At 36.7% G+C, this 23,853-nt stretch overlaps 1 protein-coding gene across 1 annotated transcript in view; it reads right to left on the minus strand.

The window, feature by feature from the left end:
• The window catches only part of PDE11A (phosphodiesterase 11A), a 105,714-nt gene that overhangs the window by 47,931 nt on the left and 33,930 nt on the right, over positions 1-23,853 (minus strand). The window contains exons 3-10 of the mRNA XM_058840508.1: positions 18,566-18,655; positions 16,338-16,478; positions 14,478-14,542; positions 11,083-11,218; positions 8,606-8,681; positions 7,160-7,227; positions 6,716-6,808; positions 4,021-4,071 (exon numbers count right to left, since the gene is read on the minus strand). Of these exons, the coding sequence (XP_058696491.1) occupies positions 4,021-4,071; positions 6,716-6,808; positions 7,160-7,227; positions 8,606-8,681; positions 11,083-11,218; positions 14,478-14,542; positions 16,338-16,478; positions 18,566-18,655 (720 nt within the window). The remainder of the gene's footprint in view (positions 1-4,020; positions 4,072-6,715; positions 6,809-7,159; positions 7,228-8,605; positions 8,682-11,082; positions 11,219-14,477; positions 14,543-16,337; positions 16,479-18,565; positions 18,656-23,853) is intronic.

Here is a 23,853-nt window from a genome sequence, read left to right on the forward strand (position 1 = left end):
AATAATGCATCATAGTCATTAAATATTGATCTTGCTTATACCATTGACAGCTGCGCAATTAGGCTTGCTGCTTAAAAATAGCTTCTTGTACATTGCCCATAATAGGACAGTGTTTACATATTGTCTTTGGAAACTACATTGGTTAAATTTAAAGGTGATGTGTGTTTGTGGGGCTGCTTGCTAAGTCACAGGACTTGTTCATTACTGTCTCATAAATCAGTAACTCTTGCTATAAATATCCTATCCTGGACACAATTCTGCGTTCTTTACTCATGTATCTATATTTGTCTAACACATAACTGTATTTAGGCTTGCAGAACCCAAATTTTAGTAAGAAAAAACCTGGCACTGTAGCACAATGCAATAGGATAGCTTCAATCTCAGATTAATCAGATTTCAAGTGCCTTATCTATTCCAATGACACAAATGCTTATAGCACTAGCACACAACAGAAATGACACAATAGTCTTTTAAGTCTAAAATACAAGGGAAAACTGAGTTGCCACAGTTTTTAAAATCATAGCTATTTCTAACTTCTTTGAAAATAAGATTAATATTTATATGATTCAATGGTGTATTACTTTAGCTTATCCAGCCAAAATTCAGTTTGAATATAGCATAGTTATGTAGATGCAAGAGAGCAGAAGCACTGTGATAAATCAGGCTGAAGATTTCAGACATTCTAAGAGAAATTTGCACTCCAAGTAATTTTTTGTTTGTTTGTGTAACTTGCAAGTGCCCATGAAAAGTATAGTTTAGTTTTTCTTTCTGTATCTGAAGGAATGGTATCAGAAATCTACCTATCACAGTAATATGGCACATATCAGAAAACCTAAAAAAAAAAATGCAGTTTATGTATGAATTTAACAGTATATTTAATTTAAATATTTTTGAAGCCATCATAATCTAAACCTGAAAATTTAAAAAAAATTAAAAACATTTAGTAGCCAATTGTACAACATGGTCCATTTTCATACCCTCATGTTTTGTTGTTCCATACTGTAAAATTAGTTCTGTATATTTCCAGCTCCTCCAGCAATAATGCTTTGCAGTTTTTCCCAGATAAACATCTGGAAAAAGGTTTAGTATGTTAGGGGTTTCTTATTAAGTTGGGGTTTGCTTCATTAATTCTTAGATGGGATTATAAGAAACAGAAATAAATGTTATTTATTTTACAGAACCTATTCACAGTGATTATGCTTAATTCTTAAAAAGATACCAGATATATTTGTGAATTTGTATGTTTTTTAATTCACCCACTAACAGTAAGAAATTATTGATGAAATTTCAAATAAAAAAATCAACTTTAACTACTCTTGCTAGGCTTTCTATGGTGCAATAAAATAATTCACTGGTAAAAGCCAGAAGAAAAATAAACTTCAAGTACACTTGCAATTTTTCACTTTTTATCAGAATATTCTTGAGATCCTAAGCAAATAAAAATTAATGAAAAAAACATTTTATGAAGACTATAAAAAACAAGATTACAACGAGGGAAAGAAAAATCTTGTACTACAAGAGTATGTAATTATTTCCAAGATCTTGGGGTCCAGTTATGGCATGTTTGGGATAATATGTTGAGAAGCTGTCAACTCAAATGTATTGTCACTGCAAAGTCATTAATTACTGCTGGGTGCTGTGTCAGTCAGGAGCCAGTAGTGATCTCCTGGCACTGGTCTCATTTAGATGTTCCTGTCTGTGTGTGTGTGTGTCTCTGCTCTGACTGAAGCAGGACATGGGGTAAATCGTAACAGACATTTGCTCTGACATCTGCCAATAAATCACCACACAGACAGGGGACACTTTCAGCCCCAAACACCCCCAGAGGGAGGGATGGTTTATTAGCCAGTCAAGTCTAGAAGATGACCCTAATATAACAAAGGGCTTATACAAAATATAACGATCTAACAAACAGGGGAAAGAGCAGTGATTTCAGGGTAGGATGCCTCTGGAGACCTCAGCAGGGAGGCTGGCTGTAAGCAGGGAGATGGGAGCAATTTCATCCCACAGATGGATGGCCCTCTCTGGGGTGAGCTCTGTGTCACAGGCCCACAAGACATGCTGGTTGTCTCTGGGTTTTTGTTCTTTTGTTTTGTTTACATCCAGTGGTGTAAAAGCATTAACAAAGACTACTTGAAAGTAATTTTGTCAGGAATTGAAAGTGAGACAACTGGACATAAATATAGAAAAGGGACAAATTTTCTGAAAAATAGCCTGACTTACTTTAAGCATTGCTTGGTTGTGTTCCTTATTTTCTAATCTACGTTCTTTATAAGAAATGTATCTTTTGGAGTTACGTCTTTTGGAATTATTAATGAATAAATGCTTTTTGTTTCCTTTTACTTTATTATTGGGCATTAAATGGATAGTCACATGCCTTCAAGGTAAATGGATAACGAAAAGATATTTCTTACTTGGTCTATCTATTAATGAAGTCACCTGGGAAAACAAGTAGAATAGCTTCTCATCACACAAGCATCTGAGTCCAAAGAGTAACTAACATAGCAGGCTGTTACATCAGCTACAGAGACTATGAAGGAGAGTTGTCCTTCAGTGGCTGACAGCAATCAACTATGGCCCTCTGGTACATACAAAGATACTGATGGAATCCTGAGAGTCATAGAAAGTATATTACAGATGCATATTCTAAGGTAAATAGAAATACAAAAAAAAAACAGAAAATTGATGGTCCTGTCTTCTATCCCTTCCTTTCTTCTTTCTCAAGTTCTTTTTGCCAAACACAAATACAAATACGACTTACTGTTCACACAAAAGTATTTCCTGTAGTGTTGGATGATCTTCCAGTATGCTGATTCCAGCAATACTTCAGTAATCTCATCTTCAGCATACACAAGTGTGGGTAATCATACCAGTAACTACAGTGGAGGGAGAACATTACACCCCTATCATCAGGTATCAATACAGATACCAGGCACAGCCATCATTTGGGCAATAATCTACAAACTAATTAACTATCAAGAGCTGCCCTTCCTCAGCCCAGATCACTCAGCAGTATCAGCTCCATGCCAGCCATGTGTTCCCCCTTTCACCACAGCCATCCCCGTGGTGCAGAAAACAGGTTGCAGCCTGACAGCCAAATGTCAAAATAACCACCCAAAAGCTATTTTTCAGCCAGACAGATGCCAGGGCTCCAGAGCAGGGAATGCCAGCAGTGTGGGGTCACAACAGTCCAGATCTCCTTCCCAGACCTCTCTACAGTCTCTGATGCACTGTGGGTCCAAGAGATCAACAGTGATACCCACCATGAGAGCCTCCCAAACAGGTTTGAGGAGCCCTCTACCTGCATTGCTTCCTCACAGCCAAGGGAAGCATCACCAAATTTCCCAAGTGCCTCCTCAAGCAGGAAAAGACAAACAGTCTATCACAAAAGCGGCTCTGGAATGCTGGCAGTGATGAAAGCTCAAGGTCATTGTTCCCCCTACTTTCTAGGCCATGGCAAGGCAGGATTCAGTGAGAACATGTAATTATTGGTCCCTACCAATGCTACCCTCAGAACACATCACTTTCACATTCTGCCAAGGCTGCTTACAGGAGTTGGAAGATCCCTCACCTTCCTGTCCAGCCTTCTGAGCTTATGCACAATCTGGATAGTGAATGCTCCACTTTTCTAGTAAACACAGGGCAGCTTCCATGCTATAATAAAGTCTCAAGTTCCTTTCTTTTGCTCTAGTCTCTCTCTCATCTCCTATGTTGTGGTAGGACTTCCCTGTGATGGTTTCTGGTGAGGAGGCCACCAAACCAACACTGACGTGCAGTGCCAGTAGCTGGTGTTGGGACAATGGGACTTTGCTGCTGTGCACCCACCACTGCAGCTCCTTATCCTCTGAAAGAAACTTTCCACCTCCCTGCTTAACAGCCTTACATGTAATATATCCATTGTAAATAATTTTTTATTAAGATTTTCTGCTTATGATGTGAAACTTCTCTCATATAATCTAGACAAATATTAATTTACTGTTACAGTTTCAGAAATAAGTATATTAAAACCTTAAAGCTTACCTTGAATTTATCAACTTCTGCCTTCGAACATGTTGCATGATAAGACAACACCTGCCCCAGAACAAAAGATAAAAGCCATTTTTGTACACTTGACAAGTAGCAATATCAGGGCTCTGTACTGCAGTCTAATCAATTATGTTTAAAGCAAATTTAATTAGCATTTGTGTAATAATTCAGTTCTGATTGACAGCATGTAATAGCTAATTACAGGTTATCAGGCATACATTTGGCAGTTACACTGCCGGGAGTTTTATAGGGAATAATGAACAGTAAGTAATTCAATATTATGAGGATTCCTACATTGTTCTCCTGAAGTTCTACAATCAAAAGAGAAAGAATTTAATGCAAAAATAACAGTAGATTTACAGACTTTTAATAATGCCTTTTGCTATACTGAAAAGCTTTAATGCCTATACTAGTGGCACATTGCTGCATCCAAATATCAGCACCTCTGTGCTGCATCTGGCATTCCCTTCAATACATTCTGGAGATGGCAGTATCAAATAAAATGTACAAAGTACTGCACACCTGCTCTAATTACCTCTTAGTATGCAGCCATTTCTCTGTAGTGTGTTCTGTCCTTGTGGGCTGACACTGAACAAGCACTGCAGAAGGCCAGGGAGCCTTGGCTCTGGGCCACCATGGTCTGTCTGGCTGTGCATGGGATGAGCTGCTGGTCCAGGAGGGAGCTCCCAGAGCCAGAGCACTCCCAGCAAGGACAGCTCCTCCTGCCCACACCTGACCTGCTGATGTGCTAAAGCTTTGGTACAGACTTCCACTTTGAAATCATTTTCATCTATGAATGTCTCTGTTATTCACACAAACACCTAAACTGTGTCTCACAGGGCTTTGATTTGCAATACCTCATGGCAGTAAGTCCCAAGACATATTTACTCTTATCAGTTTTAGAGATGCCACCTTTTACAGTAACAGGAATTCATTCCTGGTCTGTAAAAGAATAAATAACATAAACTCATTTGTTCTGTACCCCGTTTTACTTTGTATGATTATACATCACGTCCTTTCTCAAATAGTATCTATTTTTACGTCCAACCATATTGCAACTTCTCTCAGAAATTGGTAAGGTTAGTCAAATTACTTCTTCTGCTATGACAGATTACACTTAATACCAAAATTCTCATCAAGCTTCTCCTTGATCTATGTTCATTATATCCCTCTATATTTTTACAGTCTTCCTTAGTATTTATTATTCCAATGTTTAAATAATTTGCAAATTTTGTGTCCCTAGTATAAAAAAAAGTATTTAGCCTGGCTTGGAATCATGGCAACCTTTTCTGAACATTTATTTATGCTTTGCTCATCTATTCATTAGTCAGTCTTATCAGAATACTATATGAAAACCTGTATCAGGATATATGGATACGAATCTTATTATGATATATACAAGTTCATTCATTTTACATCTGATACCAATGTAATTTTCAAGTGCCATTCATTGCCATTATGGCTAAATACCTAAACACTAATGAAGTATTCTAAGTATTCTATTAGCAAAAACCCAGTCTTTCATCTCATACCATTTTAGTGTTCGGCACTTTTCTCCTGCATTTTCCATCACTTTATGCAAATGTTATCAAAAGCTGTTTCCCATGTTTAGAAAGAATTACTCTTCATTGAAGAATAATGGCTATTTATCAAATCTATACTCTACATGTAAGCTATATGGTTATTAGTCTTTTTTTAGATCAAAGAAGGAAACTGTAATTTAAACAAAAAAATTTTATTTTCTTTTATTTCAGTAGCAAATAACAAACTTCTGTGCCAAGTTTCATCCCTATATATCTGTGTGTGACATCTAGCACTGCTTGTTTTTCTTACCAGGAGGAGCATTCATTCTAAGGTATCATATTGCACAAACATCTGGGACGTATGAAGGCTTACACTAATTCATGGCTATGACATGTAAAGTACAAGGGATCTTGCAGGAGACCTGGACAGATAAGCTTTTAACTTTTCCTCCTACATGGGTAGATATATACAAATAATAAAGATAGCCGCTTAGGCTTAGAATTTCTAACACCAACTGTCTTACTGACTTTGGAAAGTTTTAATAGGCCTGTGTGCATCACAGGATACAACCCCACTCTGCAGATTAATATCTCAAACCCTAAAGAAAAGAAATAAATCCTCTTTATAGTAATTCAGTTGGGTTTGATGTTTCTTTTAAAGGAAAGAAATTTATAACTCATTCAGGTCAATGTTATTTTTGTGATCCTTATTGTAATGGTGAGTACTGGAGAAGCTCAAAAGAGTTACACAGGCAAAGATGCACACATTAGGGATAACTAGATCATTTTCTTTTCTTATCACATGGGAAATTTAAAATACCAGTATCTTAGTGATGTTTCCCTTTCCTCAGAGCGATATTTTAAGATTAATCAGTCCTGTATAGTGCTTTTAGAAAGATCTGAAAGTTCATTCGAACCACTCAATTATTGTAGGAATAATACAAATTTGTAAAGTTATCCTCAAAATTCCAGGCTTTTTTCTTACCAAGATTATTTTTAATATGATAATATTTAAAATGATGTTTAAAATCTTATAGTAGACAACAGTGCTATATTGTTGAATCTGGTTAGAGAAGTTTAAATAATCACAGTATTTTTAAATATAGTGGGCTCTTTTACATGTGACAGTTAGGAGCAAAAATGGTTTCACAAAGATGTACACATACGTCAAGAGCCACAGACTGTTTTGCCCAGGATTTCTTCACTTGGTCATACATAATTGTGTTGTTGATACCCAGGCCACAAAAAATAACAAAAGCCTAAAATTTAAAAAGAGAAAAAAAGAGCGTCAATTATGAATTGGTTATAATACAGGCACAAAGATGAATACTGGCTTAATCATTAAAAGAAATTGCATGGAAATATTAGGAACAATCATGTTTAAACAGACTATTTTAAGAATGCAGGTGAGTCACTGGCCTCCAGATGAGAGATTAGATGCCAGAAACTTGTTTTAATTAGGATGCCACCTTCTAAGTGAGGATTACTGAGAATTCATGTCAAACCACAAGATATTCTCCCCCCATCCCTGAAGTGGACTGAAGCAGATTACTGAGAAATACCAAATGCTACTGAAAAAGTATGTTAATGTTGAACTGAATGCCTCTTACTTCAAACAGTCGCTGGTCAGCATCGTCAAAGGATTTCCCATCAAGCCTGTTCAACACTTGAGCTACCCCTTCAGAAAGAGTTAATATGAATTATAATCTTCATTCATTCATGCACAATGCAGAATGTTTTATTCATTGGTAAAATGTAAACCCCATATTTCAAACTGAAAAGCAAAATGCAAATATTTATTCTGAAAATAATTAGACACAGATGTGCAATAATTTTATTGTTTTGATATCAGTACTTTCAGCTGTTATTCTTTACTCTCTTAGTACTGAAAATCTAAAAGTTACTCACAGCTTTTCACAAAAGGTTAAAGATCTATTTGAGAAAGAACTTGATCATTTTGCTAACAGCAATCACACAAGTTGTCTTAAAAATGTGGAGTTACCAATACAATTTACTGAATCAATACCTTCATTCCTAAAATCATAGTTAATTTAGCATCATCGGGGTATATAAACCCCTTTTTACTCATGACTGGTTCATCAATTTACTGAGCCATTGAAATAAATGCATTTTCTGAACAAATGCTGATTTCTACTGCAACAAACATTTCTATTTCATTTAGCTACAATAAGCCCTTAGAAAAATACTTTAACAGTAATCAGCTGCCAAGAGTCCAGATTATTTCCTCTTGAAGATAATGCGCGGTTCACAATAAACAACAAGACGTATTTTTAAAAGACTCCCACGTCATCTCTGCTAAAGCAGCTCAAAGATCCTGCATGACACAAGTGCCTTCAGCAATGCACTACTGATCTCAGCTCTCCCTGACAGCCACAATGCACAGGGATCTAACTCTTGCCCTGACAGTGTAAGTCGCAATGGCTTTGACGTCAGTCCTTCTGAGGAAAGTTACCAGAGGAATCTGGCACGGTTATTTACAAGCACGCCTTTTTGTGCCAAAAGCACGTAATAACACAGGGCAAACTGCTGGTGTAGCATAGCTGTGGAGCTATCAAAGATCCCCTAAAACCATGTCACATCCTGGTCCAGCAACCACCACTGCAACAGGCAACCCTGAGCACTGCCACAGCCCCTCCAGTAAACCTTCCCTGACTGTGTCCAGAGGTTATCATTAGAGGGAAAAGACCACTTCACTTGACTTCAGAAACAGTTGCCCATGTACTAAAGAAGAAAACCCAAGGAAAACATCAATGCATATAGAACAATTTTCACTAATATGGTTCAACTTTCTGTTTTCATCTCATTAAAGTTCAGTACAATATGTAACTTAACAACAGCACAGCTGGAAAGCTGAAAAAGTCCATACAGTATCCAAGTCAAAACATCCCTTCTTGGATATTTAGCATGCATCCTAGGTACTGTAACTTCTTAACAATATTCAGCTGGGAAAAAGAAGAAAAAGGAACATAGAATTAAAAGGATAGAACTAAATTTATATTAGTACAAATATTACACAGCCACGAGGAAAGTCTTACCAATTATTTGGTGGGTGCTGTTCCATATAGGAACACACAGAACAGATCTTATGTGAAAGCCAGAAATCTGGTCAGCCTAAAATGCAGAAATGAGAGCTTCCATTAGTGGTGCTGTTTCCAGCCTTTTAAATCACAGTCATAGAAATGTCAAGGAGTGAGTTTACATTATAAACGTCATTTCATATGAATCAGCTCTCAGAAAAAATTCTGCTAAAACTTCATCCACAGTAGCCAAAAGTCATAAGGATTATTCTAAAAATTGCCAAAGAAAATACAAACATTGGCATCTTTGCCACATGAAACTTACACTATTTGACTCTGATTTGGCACTAAAGATGAACTATAATTGAGGCAATGTCCAGACAAATTCTGGATTACTTACACTGGTGGATTAGCAGAGATAACTTTCTCTGAAAGTTATCTCTGCTAATAACAGAGATAACTTGCCTTAGAAGTACTCTTCCCAATTGTCAAACTGAAACTGGACTTAGCAAGGCAGCTGTAAAGGGAGGCTTACGGGAAATACACATTTTCAGAAGGAAGGTGAGAGTAAGTAGGGAATTGTGCAGAAGTGCAAGTTAGTAAAAAATGTAAGTTTGGAGCCAAACCCTAGATTTGAGATAAGTGGTCCTTTCATTCCAATGCCAATTTACTGTTTTCTATCTAAAACAGTATACAACTTTACAGTTTATTTTTTACAATATTTTAAGTGTCACTGATTCTCTTTTTTCTACAATTAATAAGGGTTATTCTTTAGTGCCACCGCTGTGAAATCTAATGAACAGAAAACAGTTTTTCAAAAGAGATTAGAGAGTGGAATGAGTCCACTCACAGAAGATCAGGAGATGTTCTCTTACTGCCACTGCTAGAGGCAATCTTTAATAGAAGAAAACTAAAAGACCAGCAATAATTCATATACAGGAAGCAGAATAGGATCACTGTGATCTCCTAGCTAGCAAAAGATATAACCCAGGTTTTAATTAGATTACTGTCTATTTATACATACTCAGAACTCATCACTGAAACCGGTGTGGAGTGACACCAAAATCCTGGGTAGCAGGGCAATAACTGATTCAGATGTATGTCTTAAAATTAACTGCAAAATACTTTTGTATAAAATTCTTGATGGATGAGTTGAAAATTGAGCATCAACATTTGCAAATGAGAAGTAGTGTTCTGAGAAAAAGATAAGAGATGATTTTCAACAGAAGCAGAGAACAGAATTTCTGTTCATAACTATAAACGTATGCTTGATTCTATCTAAGTAATGAGGGATACTATGTTCCTCTTACTACTCTTGACTGAAAAACTAATTTAGTAGAAAAACTGAATTTAAGAATTAAATTTTCATAGGAACCCATCAAAAGAAAATTATTATTGCCCTTATGTATCATTTTCTTTATATATATTGGGCAGTGCCTCCAACTTGGAAAGAACTAAGTGTGAAACAAATAAGAGATAGCTGAATTATTCAGGACATGATATAATACAAGTACAATTGCAAACATCATGGATTGGCATGCTTTAAGTTAGCATATCTAAACGCCCCAGGCATTAATTGTACTTGCAATTCTGAACAGATTAACATCAATGCAGTTTTTCTTTACACTTTTACAGCAGGCCTCTTTTATTTTTTCTTGTTTCTAAAATTTCTGCTGGTTTGAGAGATAATCCCTTTAATGACATGTGGAATAAAATTGGAACCAAGCAAATTCTCAACATGAAACACTTCCAAGAACACTTACTGTAGCAATATGTTTTGGGAAGATTTCTGACCAAGGCTGTGATTAATGTACTGTCCAACTGCTGGCCAAGTCCTCCATAGTAATGCTGGACTAGAATTCAGTGAAGATTTTGTCCTTCCATATGTTTCTAACATTTATTTAGATGTTGAGTATACTTACATTTTTATCTGTAGCTACACCTTTCTAGGAGGAAATAAATACCTTAAGATACACAAAAACTTTTATTGGGAGTGATAAGTATCTTGAAGAAGTACCCAATTCAGTGTGTATTCGAGCAAATTAAACTGTTGGTTGGCTAAGTTAGATCACAAACAACATTTGTCTGTCTGGATACCAGCTCTGTTTGCACTCTGTCTGTGTACAGCCCCAGTCACCCCAACAGCTAGCAATGCTGGTGCTGCTAACACTGAACACCAACAAATTTTCAGCAATAAAAATCAGTTTGCATAAATATCAAGTCAATTGGTAGGAGAAGTTATCACGTATAAATAGGAAAATCAAAGAATCATGGACAAAGTAACTGCTTAAAGTCATACACTAATTCAGTGATTTGTGCTTACAGTATAAAGCTGCGTCAACAACAAAAGACCAGAAGGATAACTTACTGGATAGAAAAAATAATTAAAAATAAATATTCACACATCTCACAGCCACTCGGATATAAACCCAAAATTTTGATATGAGTTGCAGTGCTCAAAAGTAATGTAAATTACATTTGTAAAAATTTTTTACCTCAGCATCAAAGCGAGGATCCTGATAGGCATCACTGATGTTCACTGGGAGACCTGTGGAAGCGACGAGCTCAGCAATGCTATTATTTATTAGCCAGTCAGAATAAGATGATGATTTTTCCATGCTGTCTTTGAAACTATCAAAATGCAGGGCAAGGGGAGAAAAGAATACAGTCAATGTTAATTGCAAGTCCAGAATATCCTACATGCACATTAATAGAACCATTCACAATTATTAATGGTTACCAAAAAATTAACTATAGAACAATAATTTGGTATTATTGAAATGGTACTTCAAAAATTCTCTCCTTTACATGACTCTTTCTAATGAAAACAGCATTAGTATCTCAAGTAAATAAAATATTTGATAAATTTTACCTATGAACCAACAGTGGATTACGTTCTAAGTCTCATCTGAAAGAAAACTTAATATGCTTAGAAGACTATAAATAAAAATAATAATTATTTACAGAAATCTAAAGAAATCAACTTTCATTTGGGATAAGAATTTTGAGTGACGGTAATAAATGTTACATGTATACTTTGACAGAGACCTATATATAAATATATTGAGCTAAGTAAAGAAATCGCATTTATAATTTAAAATTTAATTCATAATTTAATTTATTTTAAATACTTTGGAAGAAAAAGATCTTTAAGGGTAAGGATCTAATTTCAAATACATAGTTATCAGTTTGTAACTTATCTGAATGGTAGTATCATTATCATATAAGACACATAAATCAGGACTCTATTATGGGTGTCAAGCACTTTAAGCAGAAAATTAATTCAAGTAAAGGAAACAAGCTAAAAATTCATGAAGAAGTTTTAAAAGTGGGTTCTATTATGTTCTCTCCATTCCTAACAAGCACTCTACAGCCATACTCCAGAAGATAGGCACATCATCCCAGGGACAGTAGAACAGCTGGGCGATTTCAGCACTTCCTCTGTACCAGCCCAAGTGGGAAGGAGAACAGGTATTTTTGCCCACACAGCTCATACTCTGGCCCAGGCAGGAGAGCTGTCCACTACCACCGGTACCCAGGTAGAGAACTGTCATCTCAGCTGCCTGCTAAAATGTAACCTCATCTGCCAAAACCGCTGCTTCTGTGCAGGAAAGGCACAGCCCGCAGCACGTTCCATCAGGCCCATCTTCATCTAGATCACACCAGAACTGAGCCCTCAAGGATTCTGAGACTTATGCAATATTTTTTCAAAGGGAGAGAAAATTCAGGGGTCTTGGCTACTTCAAGAACAAAATCGCTGGGAAAAACAAGAGCATCAATGTGCCAGTATCCAGTATGGATAATAAACAAACTTAATCATGACATGTGATGAAAAATCGCAAATTGAACAGATAAACACAAGTGTGGCCTTGCAAAGTACTTTTTTACAAACAACACTAAAGAAAATAGATAAGAGTATTTATTATGATATTTAGGGATTTAACAGGTGAGCTGCTATCGCACATATATAAGGAGGGCAAAAGAAAAGCCAGCTTCTAAAACTGTGTGAGAAAGTATATTAGGGCATGAAATAATGTCTTAAGACCTTCTTTCTCATTTAGATAAAACTCATAATGAGAACTGTTCTCAGCCTAAAATTTCTTTGGATTTCAACTATAATTTCAAAGAAATAATATTTTTCTTAACTGCTGTAATGATGAACTCGTCTTACCATTTTTTCCCCCACATGAAATGTCTCATGACTTTACATCAGTTACAGCTGCAGAATGTAGAATGAAAAGGGCAAAACTCACTAGAAAAATGCTCAAATGTCAAGGGCTCGCGGCATTGTTCTGTATCCTAAATAACCTTTATTTTTCCACAATAGTGCCAATAACTCAAGCTGTGCCTCTGCAAGATCCAAATGTGACATCATATCTGCCAGTCTAACCTTGGTCTTCGTAAATGCAACTTCACTCTCCACAGGAAAAAATCATCAAAGAAAAAGCAATGCATCTTTATGTTAAAATGCACACAAATATACCTTTATCAACCTTATAAAGGCCAGCTACCAGGTTGCATGTGTTTATTCATGTCTTAGACTAAAGTTAAAATAATCTTGACTTGACTACATGCAGAGCAGGCTACTACAAACTGCTTTGTGGCAACATGCTAATATAACTATGGTAACAAGAAATGAGCCAGCTTGGTTATCTTGACACCACTCTGCATTGTTTTGACAAATCTGGCTACAGATCAAGTTTGAGAAAAACAGGAATAACAACCACATTCCTTGATTCATACTCCTGTCCCTGAATAAAAGAAATGTATTTGCACCCCCTAGGAAAGACCAACTGCTACTCTGAAACTCTTTGTCAAAAACAGTAACTTGTGATTTCTAGATGAATCAACAGATTATTTATTCATATTTAAATATTCCTATTTTTTATTGCTTGTTTTCCATTTGCTTCACCATTCCCATACCAGGACATGGAAGGGAGATAGCTTTTACCCATATTTCTGTGTGGCCCTGGACTTTGCTGTCAGCTTGCACATCTTAGAAATCTTCTAACACTACCCATTTTTCTAATGCTGTGAAATCAATCCATGAAATGGTTTATCACCATGACAGCCATTTGATGTGGAAAATTCTTCCTCAGAACCAGTATGAATTAATCTGCATAAAACCTGTGTGATAAACACTGAGCCCTGAAAGATGAAGAAATGTTCTCACAATAGCCCTGAATACTCATCCCCTCATTTGGTATATAGGACATTTTATGTGAACTGCTACCACTGGTGTTACCATGCAGGGAATGATATAACAACCCCACAAGAACAAAAATCTCTCTTTTACTACTTAAAATTGGCCCTTTATAAATGTTTACAGATCCTACTAAGCAAAACATATACTTCCATTTTGACTGGGCTCCCAAACAAGATTTAGTCGCAGCAACACAGTTTCTAGGAAATACATATGCTCTGCAGTTTCTAGGCTTTCCAACTTGACAAGAACAGAAATAAAATTTTACTGGAAACCTCTCAACACAACTGTACAGAGGAGTTTTGTAAGAGATCGACAATCAAAAGTAATTTTGTAATTTTTACTTCAATATTAATCATTCAAAACAACATCTGAATGTTATCAATGAGTTCAACCACAAAAAGTCCATTTTCCCCTGGTTTCTTACCTGAGACCCTTATAGAATATTACTGCATGCATACACACACAAACATACATATATATATAAAAAATATAGGCATGTATATTTATTCAAGCAAGTCTCCATTTAAAGCAAGCAGGAATCTTGTCTGAGTGAAAAACTTCGGCTCACACTCTTCAATCAAATCTACACAAAGTTCCATAAGAAAATAAAATCTTGACCAAGCAAACTTTAAAACTGTGTGAAGAATGAAGTTATCCATAACCACAACAGACATGAGCACTAACCTGTTGTCAGTATCAGCACTGCATTTTGGAGATAACAATTCAAAGGATTTTGTAAATTTCACCACCTGTCACAAAAGAAGTAACTTAAGATTGTTATTAAGATGAATAAACATCTAAGAAAACAGTAATGTAAGGTTGCTCTATTTAAACTGTATTTTTATCCAATAGTCTTAGGATAAAAATACAAATTTGTATCCTCTCAATGGAGAATTCATGTTTAAAATACAAACTGTGCACAGTTCCCTAAAACTCAGTATCAAATCAAATGATGTCTTTAGATTCCTTCAGAAAACTATTTTCCACAAGTGTATACGCTTCCCTTTGAAGGCTTTTGGGACGTGAATTACAGAGCTTTACTCAAACTTCACTTTTTTAATACAGAAAAACAGAAAGGCTGCTTTGCATTACTATCTGCAACCAATCACACTTGAACATGTGTCAGGAGTACATAAGTGAAACATCTTAGGAGTGGCTAAAAGTGACACTGAGCAGAGGCCATGTGTTTGGTTGTGTCCCCATCTTCACTTTGGTTCTGAATTGTAAAAGCTTTCTGCACCATGTACAAATGACAATATTTTAGACATGGTTAGACACTGAGTTACTCTAAGGAGATCTATTTTGATATATATGTGAACCCTCCAAAACAGGAGAAAGTCAGGAAAATAACTGTTTTGCCACTTGTAAAAATTACCAAGTAGGTGGCAAGATGCTATTCTCTTACTCCAAATTAACCTAAGATTTCTGACCACTTAGAAAAAGTTTAAGCTTTTTGTCCACATTTCATAACTTTGTCTAGAGTAATAAGAACTCATGGCTTATGGTTTGTTAAAAGCCCCTCCAAGCTCAAAGGCAGATATAGTACCAAGGGCAGAAAAATGAACTGCCACCCACAGCTTCTTAACACAATGGATATTTCTGCAAAAAATAAAACTCATATTATACTTATAAACACACTTATAATTTCATAAGAATGTAGTAGAACTGCACCTTGTAATTATAAAATAGGGGAGGGGGAGTGGCTGGGGAACCTAAAAAGAGAAAATTAACTAGAAACCTTAAAATTCAATAATAGAGAACATAAGCAAAATAAAAGCCTTGATATTGCTTTTAGAAAAGCTGGTGTAATTTAGGGCATACTCCATTGAAAGTTCTTAATTTTTATTAACTGAAATGAAATGTGAATCGTATCTTTTCTCCAAGGAAAAGAATGGGGATTTTTTCTGCCGTACAAACAAATTTACGATTCTGTCTCTGACTTGTCACAGCCCAGCAACAAATAATTAACTTTAGAATCAGTGAGTACAAAAATAGTAACTGAATAGAAAAAAAGATATTACAAACAATGTTTTATCTTTCAACTACTTCTCAAATCAGTAGAAAGCAGGGTAGTTTATATTTAACAGCCTGAAAACACCAGAGGGAACTATCAATATAAAGGCAGACAATTTATTGCTAATAACAATACTCATAAAATCTTTAAACATTTTTTAAAAGGCTCTCATACCCTATGAATATCAGTACTGCAAAGTCCCAGTGAAAGCCTTGTCAAAACTGTCAAATACTTTCATACCGTTTACATCCATCTGTTCAACAGAGCTCTGCAATGAAATAATTATTCATTGGTCAAGCAGACACAGTAATTGCAAAAAACCAGAAACACTTCAGTAATTCTGAAAGTTGGATTTCCATTTCACCTGCTCAGTGTGAAAGCTTACTGCTATCACAATATAACCGTACTGGGAAAGAGACACAACAGGGGTGTTGGTAAAGTTTCAACATGTACCTAACTTACATTTAGGAAGAACACACTGAAAAATACCTGCTGTCCTGTACTTACATGCGCTATGCAACTATACTTACTGGTGATTCAATATCTTCCAGAAGTAATACTGAGCACCGCTCACACTTCAGCAGAGTCTGGGCCCGATGCATAATTTTCTTGACAATTTTCTCTAAGTCAGTCTGTTCTTCAAAGAGGTCATTCACTACTTCCAGTAAAGCCTGTATACAAGGACAGAAAACTCTTTTCTGTATCGGTTGTAGAATTATTAAATACATGGAGCATTGCAAAGGAGGCATCATATTGGGGATGGATTTTATAGCAGTGATCCATTGAAATCTTCATTCAAATAAAGTTCTTAATCATTATGGCAACAAAATTGAAGTGCGGGTATCTGAAGAATGAAAGAAGTATTCCTTAGCTCACAGCTGGGCACAATCCAACTCTTAGCAAACAATGGGAACCTTTCAAACTGTTTCACTTTGTTCCAAAAATGAATAAATAGCTGTAATGCAATGCAATATGGATTGAGTTGCTTGATTTTATATATTGAATTTTCTAGGACATTCAAACTACATTTTATTCTCTTATTACCCATTTTTATTCTCTTATTACCCATGTTCTTTAGTGTCAGTGCTTTTAAAGTAAGGGTTTCCCCTCTCATTTCATCAACTTTAAAAAAGGCCGTGTTCTTTCTTACCATGGGCCCAAAGAAGCTTGCTCTTTTCTTTATTCTCATATAGAGCACTGACACTAAAGAACATCAGTAAAAGTAACCATATAAACTGGAGTGGTCTTAGCTCTTCTAACATAGTGGTCATCAGCAAAATGTTGGCTATAGTTGCTGGAAGGTGCCACCATTAAGGTCTGGCTTCATAGGGAAGGCACAGTACAGGCTTGTGCACCTTGGTACTTCCCAACTAACTTCAGCCATGGACCAGGCAAAGTTAAACACCACCAGTAGTTTAGAAATACAATCATGTACAGGCCACCACATTGCTGTCCAACAGCAATATTTGTTACACCTTGCATGGCTGAAGCAGCAACAGGAAATGAAGAACCTCTAACTCAGTTTACCAGAATTTACCATTTTCTAATGAAGAATGGGAATGCCCCTAACACTTTTCCGCTGATTATCTCCCTCAGAAGATTAAATGCTAGCTCCTCAAAAGTCTGTATTGCTCCCTGCAGTGTGGAAACCTGTAGCAAAATTTAGGTCTTTGTAGTCAAACAATTATTTTATTTGAACATCAAAAAAACCCACAAAACCCCAAACATCCCAACCAACCAACAAAAAAAAAAACACCAAAAAAAGCTTTGGCAGACAATCTTCTTTTTTCCCCACAAGTCTCCTCCAAATCTCTTCCCCAAATATAATAGTCTGTTGTCAGACCTGGACAGAAGACAAGCTCAGCCCAAGACCCACAAGAAACTCAACACCTCGTGACCCTTAAATATAAAGTCTTTAGAAAGGGCCATTGTTATTTTTCAAAGTAGTGAAAAGCATTAGTTTTCATAAATTAAAGCACCAAAGTCATGAATACAAAAATGTCATAGCCCAATATACAGATCCAGACTATTGTAGTTACCCCTACCTTGCGAAGAAAGAGTAGGTTCAACACTACCAGAGGTATTGTTACTCAAGTTTTGGACCTGTGATCTAAGCTAACAAAAATATAATTTCCTGTCACTGCAGAAATTATGATAAAAAAGAAGCCAACCATTATTAAAAACCCTCCAAAATCACCATTTTTTTTCTTCAAAAAATAAAATACTTGTCTGACAAGGGAATGACAGGGGAGCTCAGCATTATTTTCACTTCGGAGCCTCCTGTCCCAATGCATGTATGGCAGCAGCAATCATGAGTGTGTTTTCTACAGAGACGTGTTGTCAAAACCCTTCACATATAGGGTTTTTTCCCTTGCTTAATTTTATAAAGATATATCCACATTATTTACACATGAACTGAATATTTAAAATTCAGGATTGAAAAGGCTTGAGATTAGTAGAATTTTATGAGAGCTTGGATCTCTGCCTAAGTAACACTTTCTCCTGCTCTGTCTGTGCCACAGATGCAATTGTTTAAGCACAAGAAAACGTGGAACTGACATCAGGAAACAACAGCCACTGCTACAAGTGTATTTCCCTCCCACACTCTCTGCTTGCTGCCTCAATCAAGACAGGAATCTTTTGAAAATGCAATCTTTAAAACAAAACTGTCTGCTTAGCAAACACATATGCATAGCTGGAACCTGCAGGAACAAAAGACAAAAGTTTGATGTTGGTCCACTACACATTTTGCACTTACCCTGCTTCTGTCATATTCTTTCCTTGAGGCTGCAAATAGCTGGGCGTTGGATATGGCAATCCCACAGAATGGGAGGTACATCTGCATCACCTAGTATGGAAAGAAACCTGCAGTCATTAAAAACAACTGCAATTGTTTATGGCAATTTCTTACCAGGAAAGAGACCTAAACTTAGGGGACGCATCACAGGAAGGTCTCAGGAAGGTCTCAGCTCACTCTTCAGCAGAGCACTAAACACAAAACAAAATTATCATGGGCAAGGCACATCCGATGCATGGAAAGAGATCAAATGTCTACGAAAGAACAAATACAATTAAGTTCACAGATCCCAGAAATCCAGGTCCTCCATAATTTCTCTGGGCATCTGTGGATTCTCAACTCTATAAAATGTCTTCTGAAGACCACTTTAAATTACTGTTGACATTACAGCTTCCCTAGAAATTATTTATTATTTCTCTGGATTGCTTTTTTGTTCTGTGCTCAAGAAGCAAGCTCAAGTCACATTCCTGATGAGGAATTCTACATCTAGAGTACATAGATTTTGGAGAATACCAGCACCATGGAACACAGCACATTGATCCTGCACTATTAGTCAGAAAACTGATTGTCTTCTCCAAGAAGGTTAAAAGAAAAGTTTAAAGAACATGCTTGAAAAATTGAGCCTTAATGTATATATTTAAAAATACTGAAAAGGAGGGATTGGGAATATTGTTTGAGGTGCCCAAGATGATTTTAGGTTGGCTGTGTGAAGTTCATAAACTAGACCAGTCAAACACTTGAATATCTATGGGACTAGCGCTTTCACAAGGATGAGAGTAGATCAAGTCCAAACCCATCATTTTTTAGCCACACACTGGTAACAAGTCTGTAACATACTGCCATTCCTGAGTGGATCCCAGGCTTAGGTCTGAAATTTTTAAGTAAATTTTACAGCTGCTGAATAGCCTTAACATTTGCAAAGCCTGTGGGAATTGAGGCACTCTGCTGTTTACAGAGCCAAAAGAATGCTGCAGCAGCTAACCTTTCTTCTCTTTGGTCTGTCTGTCTGTTGTAAGAAATCCTCTCTGTGACAAATTTTGGCATTAAGAGAGTGGCATTTGTCTTCGAAATTCTATTTAATTAGAAAAAATACTGCTAACCCAGAGATGTGGGCTATTGAGACTCTCTGAGGAAAGAACCCAGAAGAACAGAAACAGCAGTAACTGCTGTTGGACTTTATCTGCCTTGAACACTCCAGTGGTTCCATACCTGCTTAGTCTGTGTTTGAGTAATGATGAGCTTTTGGAAAGGATCCTCAGATCCTCTGAATCTTTACACCTGGCACTCTGTCACAGTAACTGCAGACTTTAAGGGTGCACATCTATACTGCTAATTTGGAAACACCCTGCTTTCATCCTCTTCACATCATGATTGCCTCCAAAGGAAAATGGCACTTTAGACTCTACAAACACTTATCTTTTCAAAGAGGCAGTAATTGAAGTAGCCAACTATCACACCAGATCTACAGGACAGAGTACATAAAATGAAAAATAAAGTACAAGGGTAAAAAACTGGTAAGGAGGATTAATTCTTTTAATGGTCCGAGTTTCTCTGACAGAGTTTTGCATATTTCAGTTTAGGTTTTATTTCCAAATGAAACAAAAAAAACCCTATCTATATTTTCTTGTAATAGTACTAAAAACCACAGCCATGTAAGAGATCAGAGCAGAAAAAGTTAACTTAAGAAAAATCCATCCTTTAGTGAAATTTTGAATATCATAATGAGACTGGATATGTTTTTACTTTATAGGTAAATACTAGTATTTATTGTCTGCACACTGGAATCTCTGTTCCCAAAATTAATGTGGCCCTGTGACAGTGGAAAGCTCGAGAGAAGCTTATGAACCTTCAGGCATCACAAAACCAGCTAGCAAAAAAGTCATTTTAGTGAGAAGAAAATAAAACCTTGCAATAGTGACAACCACTGGTCTCTGGAACCCAACCTCCAAGGCACTGGCTCTATACAGAAATTAGCACCCATAAAACACTGTTTTATGAAATGTTAAGAGCCACTGACATCCATCACTCTTTTCACCACTCAGACTAATTGTGTAAGGCATAGCGCAACTAAGAAAGGCACCAAGTTGTTCAAGAAAACCAGTAGAATAAATAAATGTCAACAATTATGAGGAAAGAAACCAAGAGAAAACCTGCCAGGTAGAGAGGAAACACCCTGTGGTTCATTTATTCCTGTTTACCTAAGACTGACAGAACAAAAGCCTACTGTTCCTCTTTTGTACTCTGAATGGTTAAAGTGAATTTCCCCTAAACAAATTGTAATACAGCACCCAGTACACAAAGAATGAAGATGTTTCTAATGGTAGCTGACTTCTAAATTAGACTTCTTTGACCAAAGTTTTTCAGTGGGATAGAAAGCAGTTATTGCATTATTATTTCAGATTACAGATTTAAATCTGCAGTATTAAGACTATTTTACAAGCACCTCTTACATGTTTATGCTATGACTGTGGACATTCCATACAAATATGGAATAATTTAATATCTGTCTGAGCCACAGACTCTAAGGAGCTGCTATTTTTATGCCAGATTCACAGTTCAGGGATTTTCCCCCCAAAGAGAATAAAAAAAGTTGAGGAAATGGCAAATAACACCATAGGATAGACACATCTTTTCCCCCTTCCTTTTAAGTGACAGATAACTAATTACTAATTTACTGGTGCTCCAAGGTAAAAACTGGCCCAAATGTTGAGTATGCAACATGCATGAAGTATTTGTGTTAAACTCATGGAAAAACACAATATACCCTGTAATATACCCTTCTGACGTACATAAGGTATTTTCCCTTTGTTAAACTATTAAAAAATTAGTTTTGAAGCAAAATGGAATAGATCTGAAACCGAATTTCCTTCCACATCTATTTGGAATTAATTAAAGGATAAGATTCTGCAGATTTACTAAATCAATTTTCTAAGAAAGTAAATAGGCAGAATTAAAAAAAAAATCAAAACAAGCTTTAACAGATGTGCCTCATTAAATTATTTTGGCTAATAGCATTAGTTGCAATGATTCATCAGTACTGTGTGACATATTGACAAACACATCAGTAAGGGTGTAATAGTACATTTTATAAGAATGGTGTTTAGGCTGAGTAACAACCTAATGAATGTGAGATGTTGAAAGAGACTAGTTTTTGTTGGATTGTTTTCATGACAACTATGAAGCATTCTGATACAGTAACTTTAGACTAACAAGTTTGTAATGTGAATTACTTGAACATTCAGGGTCCAGGTGACCTGGCCCAGTTTCTCTTAATTAACCTTCCAATAAGTATCCTTGGGTAGCAACTACACTCACCTCACAAATTCACAGCAGCATACGAAAGCTAAAAAGCTGTACTCACAAACTGTTCAATATTTTATCAGCACAGGAAACCTATGAAAAGATGCAGTAGTAATGGGCACTTTCAATATCTCACTTTTTTCTTTTTTAAATTCTGTTATTTCATTCTTGTATGTTAGGAGTATTAAAACACAATATGAAGGAAACAGTATAATTACAAGAAGTTTTAGAATTCAGTTATGTAACTACTTACATTTTCAGCTAGATCTTGAAGATTACATATCTTTACTTCAAAACTACACCAGTAAGATTAAATATCTGCCCTGACATAGTTACTTTTGGCTTCCCACAGGATATATTTCCATTGCTTTAGTATCTCCACACACCTCCAGACTTGTATCCCCAAAGTTAGACCTTCAAGTCCACAAAAATAACTGAAGCAGAAGCTTGATATTTGGAAGTATAAAGCAGATAGTCTTATATAAAGTTAATATTCTGCAATATTAACTACTCAGATAAGTAAGCTACAAACTGTACTTTTTAGTGGATACTTTTATTTTATGGCATCAGTTTAGAAACACACCAGTGCTCCTCCAGAATTTTAAAGGGCAGTCTTCCATATGTTTCCTCTTCATAACCACAATTTTACAGGCCAGCAAGTTCCACACCTGGTTGCACAGTTGTCAGGGCACATCAGCATCTGGACACCTACACTACAGCAGCACAATGTCTTGAGATGTGACACTCATTTTCCTTTCACATAGCTTTTCATAGATAATGAGACATCATCTATGAAAATGTTTCTTACTGTTCCTATGAACTGCTAAAAATTAGGGTTTCTTCTCATCACCTGGGTTTGGATTTCACAATAACTTCACACACGATACAAATCTTTTTGTCATCAGAAACAGGACAGAGACCTCTGGCCAAGCTCTTTGTGACAATGTGTGTCATCAAGAGACACACCGCCTCTCCCTTCACTGCACAGCCTGGGGATGAGGCTCCTTATGGAATCTGCAAACTCTTCCTTTGCTGGGTAAGAAAAACCCCTGCTGTTTCCAGGTGCAAAAGGCTGTTTTCTAGAATTGTGTGCCTCACAGGAAGCAAGTTCTGAAATCTTCTCTTCTGAGAGGAAGGCATAAAAGCAACGAAGTTGCACGCGTGCAGACCTGCAATGCAGAAAGTTATTAGCTAATGGTGAAAAACAGCCAGTGCTGCAATGGCAGCACACTGCAGAGGTAAAATGTGAGTTTCACGCTTGCTGGCTGGAAAGCAGCCCTGACTTCAGCTTCAGCAAACGCAGTGACATTTACCCTGCTTCCCCCACACACGGCTTTGCCCTCACGGAGCCCTGTCCGGGAACACGCGCTGCCATAACTATCCACTACAGTCTAACTCACGGCTGCTGGCATGCTCCAAGCACCCCCTGCCTCTGCAAGGAAAAGAAAACACTTCTGATGCCTAACAGAAGAAAGCAGCTCCTCAGTAGTGCTTGTGTACTCACTCTGGCACAAACTCCAGGCTGAGCTCTCAGCAAATGCCTGTCTGGTTCAGCTGTTTTCTTTAGCGGCCACAAGAGCCACTTCTCTTTACACAGCTTGCATGGTGAGCCTGTGGGGAAAGGAGCTAGGACAGCCTTCCTAGAAAGAGAAGTCCGTTCAAAGGAAATGGTTTTGCTATAGCTCAAAGTGATAAATGTTTTGTGGCCATGAAACCAAATCAGGGAAGCCAGCTGCCCTTTAAAACATTTCCTAAATGTGTTCAAAATAGGTTCAGAGAAAGAAATATTCTACTGAATTCTGAAAGCAATAAACCAAATCCAATTGCAAAATGGTTAAACACAAGCGCTCATCCAAATTCCATTACCTTCTCACTGCTGTGCAGGGTCTGGCTAGCCACACATTTGATAAAATCTAATTATCATCTAAGTTCACAATTCTAAGAAATAT

This window comes from Poecile atricapillus, chromosome 5 (assembly GCF_030490865.1).
Source record: "Poecile atricapillus isolate bPoeAtr1 chromosome 5, bPoeAtr1.hap1, whole genome shotgun sequence".
Lineage (NCBI taxonomy): Eukaryota > Metazoa > Chordata > Aves > Passeriformes > Paridae > Poecile > Poecile atricapillus.